Consider the following 19,029-nt stretch of genomic DNA (forward strand, 5'->3'; position numbering starts at 1 on the left):
TTGATTTTTTCCACATTTTGGTACATTACAGCCTTCTTCTAAAATGGATGTAATAGTTTTTTCCCCTCATCAATCTACAAACAATACCAACAAAACACATTTACATAAGTATTCAGACCCTTTACTCAAGTACATTCTTGAAGCAACTTTGGCAGCGATTACAGCCTCGAGTCTTCTTGGATATGACGCTACAAGCTTGACACACCTGCATTCAGGGAGTTTCTCTCTTTCTTAACTGATCCTTTCAAGCTCTGTTGGGATGGATGGGGAGAGTCGCTGCACAGCTATTTTCAGGTCTCTCCAAAGATGTTTGATGTACAGGTTCAAGTCAGGACTCTGGCTGGGCCACTCAAGGACATTCAGAAACTTGTCCTGAAGCCACTCCTGCATTGTCTTGGCTGGGTGCTTAGGGTTGTTGTTCTGTTGGAAGGTGAACCTTCGCCCCAGTCTGAGGTCCTGAGTGCTCTGGAGCATGTTATCATCAAAGATCTCTCTGTACTTTGCTCCGTTCGCCATTCCCTCGAACCTGACTATTCTTCCAGTCCCTGCCGCTGAATAACATCCCCACAGCATGATGTTGCCCCCACCATGCATCGGTGTAGGGATGGTGCCAGGTTTCCTCCAGACGTGACGCTTGGTATTCAGGCCAAAGAGTTCAATGTTGGTTTCATCAGACCAGATAATTATGTTTCTCATGGTCTGAGAGTATTTAGGTGCCTTTTGGCAAACCCCAAGCGGGCTGTCATGTGCCTTACTGAGGAGTGGCTTCCGTCTGGCCACTCTACCATAAAGGCCTGATTGGTGCAGTGCTGCAGAGATGGTTGTCCTTCTTGAAGGTTCTTCCATCCCCACAGAGAAACTCTAGAGCTCTGTCACAGTGACCATTGGGTTCTTTGTCACCTTCCTGGCCAACACCCTTCTTCCCAATTGCTCAGTTTGGCCAGGTGGCCAGCTCTATGATGAGTCTTGGTGGTTCCAAACTTCTTCCATTTAAGAATTATGGCAGCCACTGTTCTTGGGGACCTTCAATGCTGCAGACATTTTTGGTACCCTTCCACAGATCTGTGCCTCGACACAATCCTGTCTCGGAGCTCTACAAGGCAATTCCTTTGACCTCATGGCTTGGTTTTTGCCCTGACATGCATTGTCAACTGTGAAACCTTATATAAACAGGTGTGTGCCTTTCCAAGTCATGTTCAATTAATTGAATTTACCACAGGTGGACTCCAATCAAGTTGTAGAAACATCTCAAGGATGATCAATGGAAACAGGATGTACCTGAGCTCAGTTTCGAGTCTCATAGCAAAGGGTCTAAATACTTATGTAAAGAAGGTATTTCAGTATTTAATTTGTAATACATTTGTAAACATTTCATTATTGGGTATTGTGTGTAGATTGATGAGAAAAAAAACAATTTTGAATCCATTTTAGGATAAGGCTTAACAAAAAAAAAAAATCAAGGGGTCTGAATACTTTCCAAATGCACTGTACATACATAAATATACTGAACAAAAATTTCACGCACAATGCAACAATTTCAAAGAGTTATAGTTCATATGAGGAAATCAGTGAATTGAAATAAATTCATTCGGCCCTAATCTATGGATTTTGCATGACTGAGAATACAGATATGCATCTGTTGGTCACAGATAGCGCAAATAAAATGGGCCTCACAGTAGGCCTTAGGATTTCATCATGTAATTTTTGTGCATTAAAATTGCCATCTATAAAATGAGTTGTGTTTGTTGTCCGTAGCTTATGCCTGCCCATACCATGACCCCACCGTCACCATGGAGCACTCTGCTCACAACGTTGACATCAGCAAATCGCTCACCCACACAACGCCATACTCATGGTCTAAGGTTGTGAGGCCGGTTGGACGTACTGACAAATTCTCTAAAACAACTTTGGAGGTGGTAAAGGATAGAGAAATGAACATTAAAATATCTGGCAACATCTCTGGTGGCCATTCCTGCAGTCAGCATTTCATTGCACGCTCCCTCAAAACTTGAGACATTTATGGCATTGTGTTCCATGACAAAACTGCACATTTTAGAGTGGCCTTTTATTGTCCTCATCCTGTTTAATGATCATGATGTTTAATCAGCATCTTGATATACCACACCATTCAGGTGGATGGATTATCTTGGCAAAGGAGAAATGCTCACTAACAGGGCTGTAAACAAATTTGTGCACATAATTTGAGAGAAATAAGCTTTCTAGGCTCTTTTATTTCAGCTCATGAAACATAGGACCAACACATGTTGCATATATATATTTTTGTTCAGTATACATAAATTAGATTTTACTCCGGTATATATTATATTATGTGTAGTGTTTTCAATAATACCATTACCGACCATGAGCTCTTTAATCCCACCCCTCAGCTACTCTCAGCCCATTTTACCTATCACCGTAGACCACCCTCGTTTGGTTTCCATGTGCCATATATTTTACTGTGCTGTGATGTTTTACATATATTTTTAACCTTTCTAACCGCATAGTATCCACAGATCCACTTCCGAGTTGTGCATCGTTTCAAGGCACTGCATCTCAGTGCTAGAGGCGTCAATACAGACCCTAGTTCGATCCCGGGCTGTAAAACAACTGGCCATGATCAGGAGTCCCATAGGGCGGCGCACAATTGGCCCAGCGTCGCCCCGGTTAGGGGAGGGTTTGGTTGGGGTTGGCCGTTATTGTAAAATATGAATTTGTTCTTAACTGACTTGCCTAGTTAAATAAAGGTTAAATACATTTTTAAAAATATTTGTAAAAAATATTGAGAGTTAAGATGAAAACCTTTCCTAAGAGTATTATTATATTGTTGATTGATTGACTATGGCTTTCAAAATAATTAGTAGGACAATCTTTTGTAATCCTTGTGATGTCGCCAGATTGACTTTAGATGCAGCACAACTTTAGTTAGCTAGCTAAAATTGAGGGAAGATCTCCAGAATTTTGGTTAGCTAACATTAGTATTGCTAGCTATTTCTGACAAACTTTGCTAGCTCATGGCAACATTGCCATCTCTCTAAAGTAAACTTGACTACGTCATAATGGTGTCAAAATTGTTTCCTACTAATTATTTGTCAACTTTAGCAATGTCATTGTATTTCCAGGTCACTATAGTATAATTTTTACCAAACAGTCATTAACAACCGTTCAAAAAGACTGAGCATTAACCATCAGTCGTACATAAATATGCTGAGGCATCTGTAGAACGTTGATAACAATGGCAATGACGGGAAGTGCAGTCCATGAATAGCTAGGTTTGTAAAATACAACATCGACAATGGTCAGTTTACTTATACATTATTCATTTACTCAAATGATATGACAGATTTCTGTGGATATGATGACTATTTCTCAATTAAAAATGTTTTATCTTCAGAATGGGATCGAGGTGAAACCACGCAAGGATTTGCGTATTTATGCTATGGGAAGAAAACACTACTTCCAAATCCTGAAGTGTGAAGTCAGTGATTCTGGCACATACTCATGTGACGCTGGAGACTCCAGTACATCCTGCAATATAGCGGTCTACGGTACTGTCTGCCGCTTTAATAATCTCCCATATGAACAATATTTTGATGACTAACTAAGCTTATAATAAAACCTGCTAGTCATTCATTGCCTCACCTCTAGGTTTGATCAGATATACTGTACTTTATGTTAACACTTCAGTGTTAAAGTATGGCAACACTACAGTGTTAGGGCTTTGTTTTCGGCTGGCGTTAAGGCGGAGCTAGTGTCAAACGCATTTTCGTCATGTAAAATCTGGCGCACTGGCATTTTCCCGCCCTAATGCCAGGTTCGGCAATTTACCTGTCTTATATCAGCTCGCTTGTGCTCAGATGGGCGGGATGGAAATTTCTGTGTCCTTAAAAATATGATCCAAAGAGCTAATTTCAGGCAGGGATATTTATGACCAACCAAATGCTGGTTTTAGCGGTAAAACAGTTGGTTATGGTATGAATTTTGAAAGTGCAAATGCAACCTATCCAGCCGTGACACATACTGCCCTAATCTGCTTTTGGTGCCTGTATACTTTGTATTTAGAAACATATATTTTTTTAAATAATACAATTTTGTTTAATTTGATTTAAAACCAAGCATAGCCTCCTCTCAATTCAGTTTTTTTTTGCCCAATGCAATCGCGAAGTAGTTAAGATTGTCGATAAAGGCTTTGGCTCTTGAGACCACTTGGAAATAAATCTTAATCACCAAAGCTTTATTAAAATATTACGTTTGAGAGGAGTAAAACAGTTAGCTGACATTCCCATTTTATATCTGCATTGTAAGCAGGCCCACATTTTTTAAACCATGCAGGTCAAGTTTTGGACTTGCGTAAAACCCCCTCCATGATGTGACCTACGTGTCCATGCCCAACATGAAATGAGAGATGAGAATGTAGACGTTTTCTGTAACTTGTAATAATTTGATGTTGGAGTAGAGGCAGTCCACATCCAAGGGGAATAGGAAGTCGCTGGTGCCAACCTTGGCCAGGAAGGCCGCCGTGTCCTGCGAGCCTCTGGTAGTTGTCCTCCTGGCCGAGTTGGCGTTCCATCTTCTTCACGTATTGACCCCTGTCCAGGATGACCATAGCCAACCCTTTTTTCGGCGGTTTGATGGTGATCGTCGCGTCCCTCTCCAGTTGCCTGAGGGCGGTCACCTCCTCCTTGGGCAGGTTGCCCCGTGCCCCTGGTGGGAGAGGGACGCAACACTCTGCAGCAGGTCAGTGTCGGGTGGTTCCCACCCTGAAGGTTCTGTGAATAGTTGTTTATTTTCTGGTGTGTCCATTCGTATCTGTTGACAGAGCTCTGTCACCGCGTTCATGAAGACGGTGTTGTCCAGGATGTTAAGGTCCTCTTGATCCATGGGCGAGGGGTCCATGAGGGGCGGAGGGGAGACAGTGATGGTCGCAAGATCACCGGGGGGCGGACGGAGAGGTCATTGGAACATTGGGAGGCCACCCCCCTTGGCTGCCAGAAGCTCAACCATCCTCCCAATCCCCGGTGTCACCTTGTTTGGGGTATGACGGAACGGTCCGGTCAGCGTTCTGGGTGGGGTATGGCTCTCTGTCTCCTTCCGTCCCTCACTGATGTCCATGGGGTCTTCTGCCCCCCTGGTTGGCGTGTGGCCGAGGGCCTTTCTGTGTCCAGTCACCCTGGTCGGGGCATGGTCTGGGCCGAGGTCAGACTGTGTCGTGTTCCGCATCGGAAGCCCTCCCTGTGCCACCCGGGTTTGGGTTTGGCCGGGTCTTGGGTGTTCTGGGGATGGTGGTGTCAGCCTATTGGTCTTGCCGGTCCTCTTTCCTCCTCGTTGTGCGGTCTGAGGGGCTCTCTCCTTCTTCCCGCGTCTGCGTGTCTGTTCCTGTGGTGTCTCCCAACGTCCTCCTTGTGGCCCCTAGTCTCCTTTCTCCATGCGCTCCAGCCAAGTGGTGTTTCCGACAGGTTGCATCTGTTATGCCTTGAGTGTGGAGATGGAATCCTCTACTCCTCTTCCGATGAGGCTTCCTTTGTTGCCGCTGGGGTGGAAGAAGAAGGTGGCTACCGACTCGGCCCTACTGTGTTTTGGATCATTGGTCGGTAGTTTATCCTCCATTGTGATCTCCTGCATTGTGACCGGTGCCGTCTGCTCCGTGACTGCCAACCGTAGGGTGTCTGTTGGAAGACGGAGGGAAAAGAGGCGTAACCCCATAGGGTTGGCAGTGCGCTTTCAGAGGCATCGGGTATATGTCGGAGACTGTTGCCTCCCCACTGTCCCTGGCTGCCCCGCTCTGAAACAGGGGGCCTTCTAAGTTGGGTGCCTTGACCTCCATTTTCCTATTTGTCTCTCTATAGAGATTTGGGAGCGATGTACTCCTGCTCCCGTTGTGAGGTAGCGACAGGTTAAGGACCTGTTGAAGGCAGGGGTCCGCCCTTGTGGAGTTCTAACCAGCCCAAGGGGAAGCCTCTGTGCGGTGTTTGGCAACCTCACAATGTCTTCTAATTTGGGTTCCGATGTACTCCTCCAGTGTTCTTTTGGTTCCAACCCATAGTGTGGGTTAGCGACAGACTCCGTAAGTGTTGGAGGCAGTAGTCAGACCTTGTGGGGTTCTAACTAGCCCAGGGGGCAGTCTCTGTGAGGTGTTTTGTGGTCCAATGGGATCTCCATAGCTGTGCACCTTGTCCTCTGTTTGGTGAATGGTCGCTACCTGTGAGTCATCTGTCCGTTTAGTGTGCCACCAGTGCTAAGAAGATACTTACCTACCTGGGGTGGGAACACTTGTTCGAACAATACTTACCTGGATGGGTCCTCATGATTTTGTCCTCTTGGTGATGTGTTCAGGTTCTGTTGTATGTTTTGTCTGTGTGTGTTTTTGTGGCCCCATTCCAATTAAACGTGGCTAATGAGCTCAGGTTCCAAATCACCACCTCTAACCTCTTTCCCTGTCGTTATCATCCAACCACTGAAATCCACCATAGACACCTCCGTTGTTGTGTTTAACACCCTGTGTTGACCCACCATGTGTCGTAGTTGGTTCTTGTGTTGGGCTTTTTGTCCAGCCGTTGTCGAGTGTTGGTCACCCATCCATAGTAGCCACTCCTTCGGCTAGGGTAGGGGTGGTAGTTACATTGCATTGTTGAGTGTTGGCCACCTGCCCGTCTTAGCCACTCCTCTGGCTGGTGCGAAGGTGGTGATTCCATCCCTTTTGTGTTGTTGTACCAGCACCCATTGTCCCACACCTGTCCGTTGTGGTCCACCTTGTATCCGTAGAGTGGAGGATTCTGTGTGAGTGGGGTCTTGAGTAAAGATGGTGGTTCCATCCCCTGTATGTTGTTGTAGCACTTGTTATTCAACACCTGCCCGTTGCAGTTGCCTTTCTATCTGTAAAGCAGTGGTTCCGTTTAGTGGAGGTTCCATTTGGTGGAGGTTCCGTTCGGTGCAATGGAACGATGCTGTGGCTGACTATGTCCGGGCCCCCAGGTGCACAACACCCAAGAGTCTGGCCAGGTTATGTTTTGATTATGAATCCGCAGGGTCGATCTGACACCTTCAAGCTGTGCAGAGACCGGGGGGAGGGGCACTCCGCTTGCCGAGCAGGAGCGCCAGGGGGGTCCGGGCACAATCAGCCCAGGACTGTAGAGTGGGGTCTTGAGTGAAGGTGGTGGTTCCATCCCTTCAGTGTTGTAGCACCCGTTGTCCTACACCTGCCAGCTGTAGTCGCCCTTTATCCTTAGTTTGGATACAAGGGGGAGGTGCACCACCCCTGGGCTAGTTGTGCCTAGTTGGTCCAGGCACAACTAGCCCAGGGGTGAAGAGTGTGGTCTTGTGTACATCCTGTTATTGCAGCAAAAGTTATCCATCTCATGCCATCGCCGGCACACCAGCCGCCCGCGTCTGGCAAGTTGTTTATGGGGTGCAATGGTTAAGTAGATGTGTTGTGGGTTCCTCCTGAGCGTGGGTTCCATCCATTCATTAGCGTTAGGGTAGGGCCAGGTTTAGGGTTAGGCTTAGGTTAAGGTTAGAGTTTGGTTTAGGGTAGTAGGGTTAGGGAAAGGGTGTTCCCCTTGCATGGGGACAAGTGAGGTGGGCGATCCCCGGTAAGGAGGCGGCTCCTGTTTGGGACTGTCACTCCACGTCAGGTTTTTTGCTTCCGGTTGCTCGCTGTCCATTCCTGGTAGCGAGTGTTTGTCTAGTGTTGGAAGGTGTCCAGATTGGGTGCGATGCAACTGTTTCCTTCCTCTCATGCAACTGAGTTAGGAATGACACCTGTATCTTTGTATTGACTGGGTATCAATACACCCAGCTCAAATTGATATTCAATGTCTGCTTTTGTTATTTTTTACCCATCTACCAATAGGGGCCCTTCTTTGCGAGACATTTGAAAACCTCTCTGGTCTTTGTGGTTGAATTTGTCGCTGAAATTCACTGCTTGACTGAGGTACCTTAAAGATAATTGTATCTACAGAGATGTAGTAGTCATTAAAAAATCATGATAAACACTATTATACCATGGCATTGTTGAATATTAGTTTCTTATTTGCTTGAAGGGCATTCTAGAGCATGCATTATTTCCCTATAACTCACGGTATATCAGCACGGTCAAACTCAATGTCTATAGTTCATTCTTAATGTCTAATTTAAAACATTATTGGAATTGTTGAAGTTCATTTAACTTATAGCAAGCTTGGATTAATGGTTTGGTTAGCTAAACTAGCAAATTTGTTTGCTTGGTTACCACAGCAACTACTGTAGCTCATTTAAGGACCAAACAAAATCAACAGCTGTGCCAATGCTGTGTACTACTCCCTTCACAGAACAGTGCAAACTGCCTCTAACCAGAAAAGAAAGAGGAGTGGGAGTCCCCAGTGCACAGCTGAGCAAGAGGACAAGTATATGAGAGTGTCTAGTTTGAGAAACAGACGCCTCACAAGTCCTCAACTGGCAGCTTCATTAAATAGTAAAATGCCAGCATCCCGGAGTCGCCTCTTGACTGTTGACATTGAGACTGGTGTTTTGTGGGTTCTATTTAATGAAGCTGCCAATTGAGGACTTGTTAGGGTCTGTTTCTCAAACTAGACACTCTAATGTACTTGTCCTCTTGCTCAAGCAGAAAACTTGGTCCTTAAATGAGCCAGACTCCCATCTCATCGTCCAGGAAGCGGTGGAAGCATGATGGTCGGAGAGCGCACAGGGGGAACACGGTGGCTTCCCATTCTGCCAGGTAGATGTTGGCATAGGCAGGGGCGAACCGCTTTCCCATGGCCACTCCTTTGACCTGCAGGTAGGTGTTTCCATTTAACTCGAAGTCGTTGCAGGTGAGCGAGAGCTCTAACAGCCGCAGCAGTTGCTTGTCCGGTCTACTGTCCTGAGGGTGGCGCTCGAGGTGAGCGCTGACTGCGGCCAGGCCGGTTCCAACTTTGATGTTGGTGTAGAGGCTGTCCACATCCATGGCAAACAGGAAGTCGACCGGCGCCCACCTTGGTTGCTGCCGCCTTGTCCAGGAAGTCATCCGTGTCCTTGATGTAGCTGTCGTGCCTCATCACCAGCAGGCGTAGTTAGGCGTCTATCCACTCCGACACGCCGTAGGTTTCGCTGCCGCAGTCGGACTCGATGAGTCAGCCGTGGGTCACCTCGTGGGGCACCTAGTGGATTTTTGGCAAGAGGTAGAGGTTCCTGCTCTTGGCCAGCGTGGTTCCCACCAGGTTGGCGCATTGCTTGGGCCCCAGGGTCCAGTCCGTCACCAGCCCATCGAGCACACCTCTGATGAGCAGAGCCATCCGTTGGAAGATGGGCTGCTCCAGCCACCAGTAGTTCTCCTCCTGGTCGAGTTGGAGCTCAGTCTTCTTCAGGTATGGACCCCTGTCCAGGATGACCACAGCTGACCCTTTATCCGCCGGTTTGATGATCGTGTCCCTCTCCAGTTGTCTGAGGGCGGTGACCTCCTACTTGGGCAGGTTGTCCCGTGCCCCTTGCAGGTCGGGGAGGGGGGGTCGAGTTTAAGGTTTTCCAGTCGGTTTCCAATAGGTAGCGGACGCTCTGCTGCAGGTTCGTGTCGGGCGGCTCCTTCCCTGAAGGTTCCGTGAATAGTTGTTTATTTTCTGGTGGGCCCTCTCCACGGTTGCTGTTCCCTCTGGGTTCCGCGGTGTGCATTGCCTTTGCGGCTGCCAAAGTAGTCGGCCACTTTGAGCTGACAGTGGTAGTCGGGAATCTCAGGGTGGAACCGGATACATGCCTCCTTGCCCGGGTCGAGCGTGGGCATGAATGAGAGGCCTCGTCGGGACAGGGAGAGTTAGGGCTTTATGGGTGTGAAGATGCACGACAGGACCACTACCTCTATGCCGGTCTCCCCCGTGCTTCGATAAGAGTGCAGTGGGTGCGGTGTGGCAGAGTCCAGCCCCCTGTTATCCTACTCTTGGTTCGGTGGTGTGGTGGTCATCGGCGGGGTTGCCCGTCTGTGTCGTTCTCCCTGAATTTGGGTCGGAGGCGGGCGGGTGCGTGGTCCCCGGCGCCCGAGTCCATCTGAGGGTCTTGGTCTTTGTCATGGTCGGGTACGGCCCCGCCGGTCGGGGCACGGGATGGTGGGCAGGTGGCTTGGTGCCGTCAAGAGGGTCACTCTCCCCCTGGTCTGGGCCAGTGAGCGGAACACTTAGTTTAAACAGCGGCTCCACAATTGCCACATCGCCATGACCGGGGTCCAGTGCAGGCCATCCTGTCAGGAGTGGAACTGTGATGAAGGCAGCAGAGGGACATGTTGTCTGTGGCCAATCAATCCATTCAGGATATCCAAGTTGATCCGGTCGGCCAACGGCATCGTATGAGAGTAATTGATCTTCAGCACGAAGATGGCAGTGTTCGGGAAGGCTGGGCTAGTTGAGGCCTAGTGGTAGGTGGTAGTCAGGGCTGACAGGGCTGACAGATTTAATATGTATAGGAAAGTTGTTATGAGCAAATTGTATTTTGTCATAACAGAATGGTTTAATCATAATGAAAGACAAACACACACACTGTGCTACCAATTACAGTGTAGGGTGTTTATTGCACAATGCAATGCTACATACATTTTTACTCCTGAATTGATTTAGGCTTGCCATAACAAAGAGGTTGAAAACTTATTGAATCAAGACATTTCAGCTTTTCATTTTTTATTAATACATAAAAAATACATAATAAATAAATAAAAACAATTCCACTTTGACTTTATGGAGTATGGTTTGTAGGCCAGTGGCAAAAAAAAATCTAAATTGAATCCATTTCAAATTCAGGCTGTAACACAACATTTTTTAACACAACAGTCAAGGGATGTGAATACTTCCTTAATAAAGCACTGTCATATGAAGACACCACAGCACTGTGGATTACACACATTTTTGCACACGACCAACATCTTTCGGGGGAACTAAGGAACTAAGTATTTTCTTTTTTAATTACGTCACCGTAATCCCCCCAAAAAGTGTTTAAAAAGCCGTACAAAGTCGTACAAAGGCAAAATGCAGTAACTACACTTTTGGTCAACATTTAGTTCAGACTGAAATTAGGCTTTTTAGTATCTGTTTTATCTTGTGACAAAGTATCCTGATTCAATTATGTTCTGTTTCAGGGAAAATGGCGTGTGGAATTTTCAGTAACTACAAAATCCAAGTAAAAACCAAGGCAAACAGCAGTAACTAAAGTTACTGTACTTTGGCTTTGTTCCACTATGAAACTGATAAAAATGGCTTTAAAGTTTATTTGCTGTCCAGACACGTGACAATACCCCGATTTATTATCTTATTATGAAGTAATTTTTTATGCATATCAACCATGACCACTGATTTGACCTATGACCCCAAAGTCAAATAAATGACCATACAAAGCCAAATAGAAAAACAACAATAAAGTTGGATTAACACATTTAGAATGTAGATACTGCACTTTGCCCATATAGTTGTTTCAGGTCATACAAAGGCAGGGTGCAGTATCTGCATTTAAGGGGTCATAGGTCAAATCAGTGGTCATGGTTGATATGCATAAACATTTTTGATATAAAGATGATACATCAGTGCATTATCACTTACCTACCTACAACATATCTGGCTGGTTAGCAAACATATTTTAAAGCCATTTTTCTCAGTTTTTCCATTGGCATAGTTACTGAGTTTTGCCTTTGTAGGGCAGTATTGTTACATGGGGTCTTTATGAAAAAAAGTACCTTTTTCCAACTATTTTATTGTTTTGAAGGGGTAATATACTGGGATCGCTAAATGTACAGTAGCCCTTATCCAGCTATCCAGTTAGCTAAACACTCATTCAAATAACTCCGTGGGAAGCAGGGTGCTGTTTTGGAAGTTTACTTGAATCACAGTGTGAAACTGCAACAAACACAAAAATACATGTTTTCAGTTACAGTAGTATAGAACACAGAATGTCTTCCACAATAACTGCACTAAATGTACGAAATAAGGATTTAGAGTGCTCAATCTCGAGTCAAATATAAAATGAAGTTACTAGGATGCAACTGAATGCTTGATATTGTTCAGCCAGGTGTCCCTAGTGAGAAATAGCACTAAATCTAATGCAAAGTGTCTAACAGCTAACTCAATTAATATTTTACAGAAACATGACAATTAAATGTGATAAACATTTATCTTGTGTTAATAAACAAATGTACTTACAGACATTGCATTTTACAAAGCTTATAAAGAAGTATGTTGAAAGATTATATAACTACTCTGTCACACTTGCACATCTAAAACATTGCTTCCCTTCTGAAACTGCTTCCTTTCTTTCACATGACACAAACAGGTAAAAAATAAAAAAAATTCAACCTTGTAAAATATTTAAATGACGTGTTGACATGAGAGCTTCTGTCTTTACTTCCCTTGGCAGAACGGGAGCTTGTGGTCCTGCAAGGCCTGGAGGACCTGGACATACAGGAAGACCAGAATGCTGTGTTTGTAGTTGAGATCTCCCTGGAGGATGTGCCTGGAGAGTGGTTCAAAAATGGATTGAGAATTACACCAACCAGCACCATCAAGATCCGCCAGGAAGGTCATCCTTACAGTTGTTATCATCTCTTATGACACGTAGTAATCATTTGGGGGTTTACACTTTATAACAACTTTCATATATAAGCCTTTATAAATTCTTATATATATTATCAATCCATATGCATTTTAATGCTTATAAAAGTATTTATGTTTACAACTAATGATATACTCATTTATCAACAGTATGTGCTGTATTTATAGTTAGTAATGAAAGTTATTATAAAGTGTTACCTGCCTACCTTTGAAAACTTACATTATTCTGTCTTGGTCCAGTAAGACATCTGACTAGGATTTAAACATTATATCAAAGTCTGTGCATGTCGATCTGTAGATAGTGACAATACTTTCTATGAGCAACTAATTTATTTATACATTATAGGTATTTATATATGTTTGAAACAAATGTTATGATGCATTTTACCACCTATTATAAGTGCTTATAATACATTTTATAATGCCCTATGGGGTGACACTTGGCACCTTAAAGCTAGAATCCTTAGTCGCTAAATGCATTTTTGGACTAAATTCATGATATATTCTTCAAGAATCAGTGGGTATACAGATATAACTTATAAATGCCTCATGAGCTTAGTTCAACTCATCGTACCTCATCAGAACCCAAAATATGAGCTTGTTTTACTCCAATGTTTATAAACAACGTAAATGTAAACAAACATTTTATAGCCTCAAAACATGGTTAAAACTATACATTTTATATCATGTATGGTCAGTCCCTTGCATCCATAGCGGTCTAAGAATTTGAGAGTTGTTACATTTGTCCAGCCCCAACCCTTAGCTTTTTAGCGAAACAGGGGTAAGGAAAGCTTTGTTATTGTTTAAATTAAGGATTCTAGCTTTAAGTGCATGTCTAATGCTTTGTAAACATGTGGCTCTTAAAAACATGACTTTATTCTCAACACACTAATATAGCCAGGAAAAAAACAAAGCTTCTATGGTAACTGATTTTGCATGTCTTTTTAGGGACCAAGCATTTTCTTCTAATGTGCAACGTGAGAGGAGAGGACTCCGGAGAGATCAAGTTTGTCGCCAAACACGTGGAATGCACAGCCTATCTGGAGGTGGAGGGTAATATGATTACTTCGTCTTTGTATTCCCACTCCTTTCATACTTGTGTGGTCTTATTGAATGGATAGGCCAGTGAAGCGACAGGAAAGGTAGGAGGAGTGTGAGTCGGAAGGGCAGTGGTTCAGATTTAAACCCCTGTCAACTCTGGTAGCACTAACCATTATAGACCACCTCTTCTTTCCTGTACATATGAAATATAGTCAAATCTCCTGATGTAGTGTAGGCAGGAAAAAACTGGCCGCGTTTAAATATCAGGTAAACTCATCCCTGTAGTTCAGTTAGTAGCGCATGGTGCTTGCAATGCCAGGATAGTGGGTTTGATTCCCGTCGACACCTATACGTAAAATGTATGCACTCACAACTAAGTTGCTTTGGATAAAAGTGTCTGCTAAATGGCATATTATATATATGCATTATAAGCTGGATGGTTCGAGCCCTGAATTCTGATTGGCCGACAGCCGTGGTATATCAGACCGTATTCCGCGGGTATGACAAAACATTTATTTTTACTGCTCTAATTGGGTTGGTAACCATTTTATAATAGCAGTAAGGCACCTCTGGGCTTTGTGGTTTAGGGCCAATATACCATGGCTAAGGCCTGTATCTAGGCACTCTGCGTTGCGTTGTACATAAGAACAGCCCTTAGCCGTGGTATATTGACCATATACCACACCCTCTCGGGCCTTATTGCTTAATTGTACCAGTCAAAAGTTTGGCACACCTACTCATTCAAGGTTTAATATATACAGTGCCTTGCGAAAGTATTCGGCCCCCTTGAACTTTGCGACCTTTTGCCACATTTCAGGCTTCAAACATAAAGATATAAAACTGTATTTTTTTGTGAAGAATCAACAACAAGTGGGACACAATCATGAAGTGGAACGACATTTATTGGACATTTCAAACTTTTTTAACAAATCAAAAACTGAAAAATTGGGCGTGCAAAATTATTCAGCCCCCTTAAGTTAATACTTTGTAGCGCCACCTTTTGCTGCGATTACAGCTGTAAGTCGCTTGGGGTATGTCTCTATCAGTTTTGCACATCGAGAGACTGACATTTTTTCCCATTCCTCCTTGCAAAACAGCTCGAGCTCAGTGAGGTTGGATGGAGAGCATTTGTGAACAGCAGTTTTCAATTGAGTTCAGTTCAGTTTTCAGTATATATATATTATTGTAGTAACAAAATAATATTTTGGGGGAAAATGGCATATGGGGGCGGATATAGAAAATCTATGTCAACATCAGATGCTTTGTTCCCAATAGGATAGACCTACTGTACCAGTGAAAAGTTTGGACACACCTACTCATTCAAGTTTAAAATATATATATTTAATATTTTCTACATTGTAGAATAACAGTGAAGACATCAAAACTATGAAATAACACATATGGAATCATGCAGTAACCAAAGAAGTGTTAAACAAATCAAAATATATTTATATTTGAGATTCTTCAAAGTAGCCCCCCTTTGCTTTACACACTCTTGGCATTTTCTCATGAGGCAGTCACAAGGAATACATTTCAATTAACAGGTGTAGCTTGTTAAAAGTTCATTTGTGGAATTTCTTTCCTTCTTGATGCGTTTGAGCCAATCAGTTGTGTTGTGACAAGGTAGGGGTGGTATACAGAAGATATCCCTATTTGGTAAAAGACCAAGTCCATATTATGACAAGAAGAGCTCCAATAAACATAAGAGAAATGACAGTCCATCATTACTATAAGACATGAAGGTCAGTCAATCTGGAACATTTCAAGAACTTTGGAAGTTTCTATAAGTCGCAAAACCATCAAGCGTGATGATGGCTCCCGTGAGGACCGCCACAGGACAGGAAGACCCAGAGTTACCTCTGCTGCAGAGGATAAGTTCATTAGAGTTAGCAGCCTCAGAAATTGCACCTAAATAAATGCTTCACAGAGTTCAAGTAACAGACACATCTCAACATCAACTGTTCAGAGGAGACTGCGTAAATCAGGCCTTCATGGTCGAATTGCTGCAAAGAAACCACTACTAAAAGACACCAATAAGAAGAGGACTTGCTTGGGCCAAGAAACACGAGCAATTGAAATTAGACTGGTGGAAATCTGTCCATTGGTCTGAGACTTTTGGTTCCAACCGCTGTGTCTTTGTGAGACGCAGAGTAGGTGAACAGATGATCTCCGCATGTGTGGATCCCACCGTGAAGCATGGAGGAGGTGTGATGGTGTGGGGGGTCTTTGCTGGTGACACTGTCTGTGATTTATTTATCAAGGCACACTTAACCAGCATGGCTACCACAGCATTCTGCAGCGATACACCATCCCACCTGGTTTGCGCTTAGTGGGACTATCATTTGTTTTCAACTGGACAACGACCCAACACACCTCCAGGCTGTGTAAGGCCTATTTGACCAAGAAGGAGAGCGATGGAGTGCTGCATCCGATGACCTGGCCTCCAATCCCCCAACCTCAACCCAATTGAGATTGTTTGTAATGAGTTGGACCACAGTGAAGGAAAAGCAGCCAACAAGTGCTCAGCATATGCAGGAACTCCGTCAAGACTGTTGGAAAAGCATTCCAGGTGAAGCTGGTTGACAGAATGCCAAGAGTGTGCAAAGCTGTCATCAAGGCAAAGGGGGGCTACTTCAAAGAATCTCAAATAGAAAATATATTTTGAATTTTTTGTTAATACGTGTTTTTTTTACAATTAGTTCTGCAATATTAAAAATAGTAAAAATAAAAAAAATCCCTTGAATGAGTAGGTGTGTCCAAACTTTTGACTGGTACTGTAGGTAAATATAGAATTATTGATATTGGTGCCTGCCACTTGGCCAAATCAATTATTGTCAGGTCTCAGAACACACCTTGCGACACATTCAGAAATGAAGCAAATTTGTATTTTATCCTTGCAGAGCTTCCATTGAACATAACGAACCCTCTCCAGGACAAGGTAGCTCTTGAGAGGAGTCGTGCGATCATGGACTGCTCAGTATCCAACCCTCGGTGCAGTATCCGCTGGTACAAAGGCAGCAATGTCATCCTGCCCTCAGAGCGCTTTGAGATCTGCAGTGAGGGCTGCTATCGCAAGCTGGTCATTCAACAGGTGGCACTGGACGATGAGGGAACTTACAGTGTGCAGGTTGGAGAGCACACATGCTCTGCGAAACTGACTGTAGAAGGTAAGATAATCTATTAAAGTGTCAGTTCACCCCACAATCAAAGTTTGTCAGATGTTTGACATGAACATTTGCCTTTGGTCAAAATGAGGCCACGTCCCACTCCATTTATTGTGTTGATACAGCCACAGTATTTGTCTCAAATTCAAATGAATAGAAATTGTATTCAGTAATACAGCAAGATCAGTAATATAAGTTAAGTTTTGCATCCCCCTAATTGTTAGGATTTGGGGAGAGTAGGCTGATCTTAGATCTGTCTAAGGGCAACTTCTACCAGGAGCGTAGAACGATCGGTATCCTGAATATCAGCTCCATCTACTGGGAACATGGCAGTAAGACATTCCTATTCATTACACACTGCAGCTCACTCAGTTCAGTATTTGAATGGATTATAGGTCAAATCTAGTTCTGTGCAATTATAATGCAGTTACTGAAGTACTATGTAACAACATTGCATCAACATGTTGTTCCTAGTGTACTTTGTGTTACTCAGGTATGAAAGTAAAGTGCTATAAATTCAATTCAACCATTGTTCCATGCCCCTTATCTGCAATTAACTTGTACAGGTGAGTCATTTGATTCTTATTTAATTCATCATATAATGAATAGAGTGTATTGTATAATCATATTTAACGGTATACTTAGCAAGGTGACATTCTCAAACACAACGGGGTAAACTCATACAACATGGACAACAGACTTCAAAACAGCCATTATTGGGGAAGGTGCAAATTGTGAAAGGCCAACACTGGCAGTAGTTGTACATCTGAATTTTGGTGACAATGTGGTCTTATGTTGTTTTGTAATTGATTATGATGGCATCTTGTTGAGTGTACTTTTAAGTGTTCCCTCAATGTATTTATCTTTCTCTGGTCAACACAGCCCAGTCTCTCCTGATGGTGAGGGAACTGAAGAGCGTGGAGGTGGTTGCCCCGGATGAGGCCTGCTTCGAGTGTGAGGTCTCGGTCCCCGTCCTCAAAGCCCCCGTGTGGAGCCTGAAGGGGGAGGCCCTGCAGCAGGGGCCAAAAGTCAGCCTAGAGAAGATGGGCATGGTCCACCGCCTCACCCTCCGACAGACCTCTGTTGACATGAACGGCTTGGTGGAGTTCACATCGGGAAAAGCCAAGAGCAGCGCCGAGCTCCACGTCAAGAGTAGGCAAACCCTTTAACTTTTACATGTGATTTGGCACAACAGCGGCACATGGCGAGAGAAGTGTGACATACTGTAAGCTATGTTTGGTGTTTATGTGCAGTTCTCCATTGGCATTGACATCTAGGTCAGACAAGACGGAATGTATTTCCCGGTAGACGTCTGAGGCTATATTTACAGGCTGACAGTAATAAAATACTTTTAATTTTATAATATGGTCTAAAATTGAATAAGTATTATGTTCCTTCATCACATAAAATGTGGTCAGTTTGCCGTAAGTGTAACCGATTGTACATACAGACCCCCTTTATACCTAAAATATAAATATTTTAATTCAAGCTATTTTCTCCTACCGTATCACTTGAGCCATTATGCGAGACTTAAGATTCCAGGCTACTTATAGCGTCCTTTACTGTAGTATTTATGCAGTTGCAACATTTATACTATATTTTGGATTGTTGTTTTTCAGGAGACCGAAGATCGGCTCTTATCTTAGGATTTGGCTCATGGTGGCTACTTGAGGATTACTGGATGTCCCCAATTCAATTGAACCTGCATTGCAGTATTTATGCAGCTGCATTAAAATTGACAGTTTGTCCCTACTCAATCAAAACCATTGTGTTATTATTGTATTTCAGGATAAAATAAAACAAAAACAATTGTCATGCCAAAGAGATAAGGTGTGCTTTCAAAACTATGCACAACTCTAGATTTCTCTCATAGTTGTATTATAATTATATTTATTCTGCTATTTTGAGTTAAGATATCACCCCAAACAGCCCCAATTTAGATTACTTGAGAAAATATTTTGGATAGCATTTATACTTTCTGAACTTATACAATACTTATACTGAACAAAATATAAATGCGACATGGATATTGTTGGTCCAATGTTTCATGAGCTGAAGTAAAAGATCCCAGAAATGTTACATAGGCACAAAATACTTATTTCTCTAAAATGCACAAATCTGTTTACATCCCTGTTAGATAGCAATTTGTTTTTGCCAAGGTAATTCATCCACATGACAGGTGTGGAATATCAAGAAATGAATTAAACATCATGATCGTTACACAGGGGGGATAACTCTTGAACCGTTTAAGCTAAAGACAAACTTTCACGTGTTCA

At 43.5% G+C, this 19,029-nt stretch overlaps 1 protein-coding gene across 41 annotated transcripts in view; it reads left to right on the forward strand.

Annotated features, from left to right (window-relative positions):
• The window catches only part of obsl1b (obscurin like cytoskeletal adaptor 1b), a 70,134-nt gene that overhangs the window by 49,637 nt on the left and 1,468 nt on the right, over window positions 1–19,029 (forward strand). For 37 of the 41 annotated variants that reach the window (XM_090215272.1, XM_021578716.3, XM_090215274.1 and 34 more), the window contains 5 exons: window positions 3,392–3,545; window positions 12,355–12,516; window positions 13,497–13,601; window positions 16,490–16,756; window positions 17,636–17,905. In XM_090215272.1, the coding sequence (XP_090071398.1) occupies window positions 3,392–3,545; window positions 12,355–12,516; window positions 13,497–13,601; window positions 16,490–16,756; window positions 17,636–17,905 (958 nt within the window). The remainder of the gene's footprint in view (window positions 1–3,391; window positions 3,546–12,354; window positions 12,517–13,496; window positions 13,602–16,489; window positions 16,757–17,635; window positions 17,906–19,029) is intronic. The other 4 variants (XR_016490482.1, XR_016490483.1, XR_016490484.1 and 1 more) reach the window with 1 other exon arrangement.

This window comes from Oncorhynchus mykiss, chromosome 22 (genome assembly GCF_057628025.1).
Source record: "Oncorhynchus mykiss isolate SJ-2025 chromosome 22, ASM5762802v1, whole genome shotgun sequence".
Classification (NCBI taxonomy): domain Eukaryota; kingdom Metazoa; phylum Chordata; class Actinopteri; order Salmoniformes; family Salmonidae; genus Oncorhynchus; species Oncorhynchus mykiss.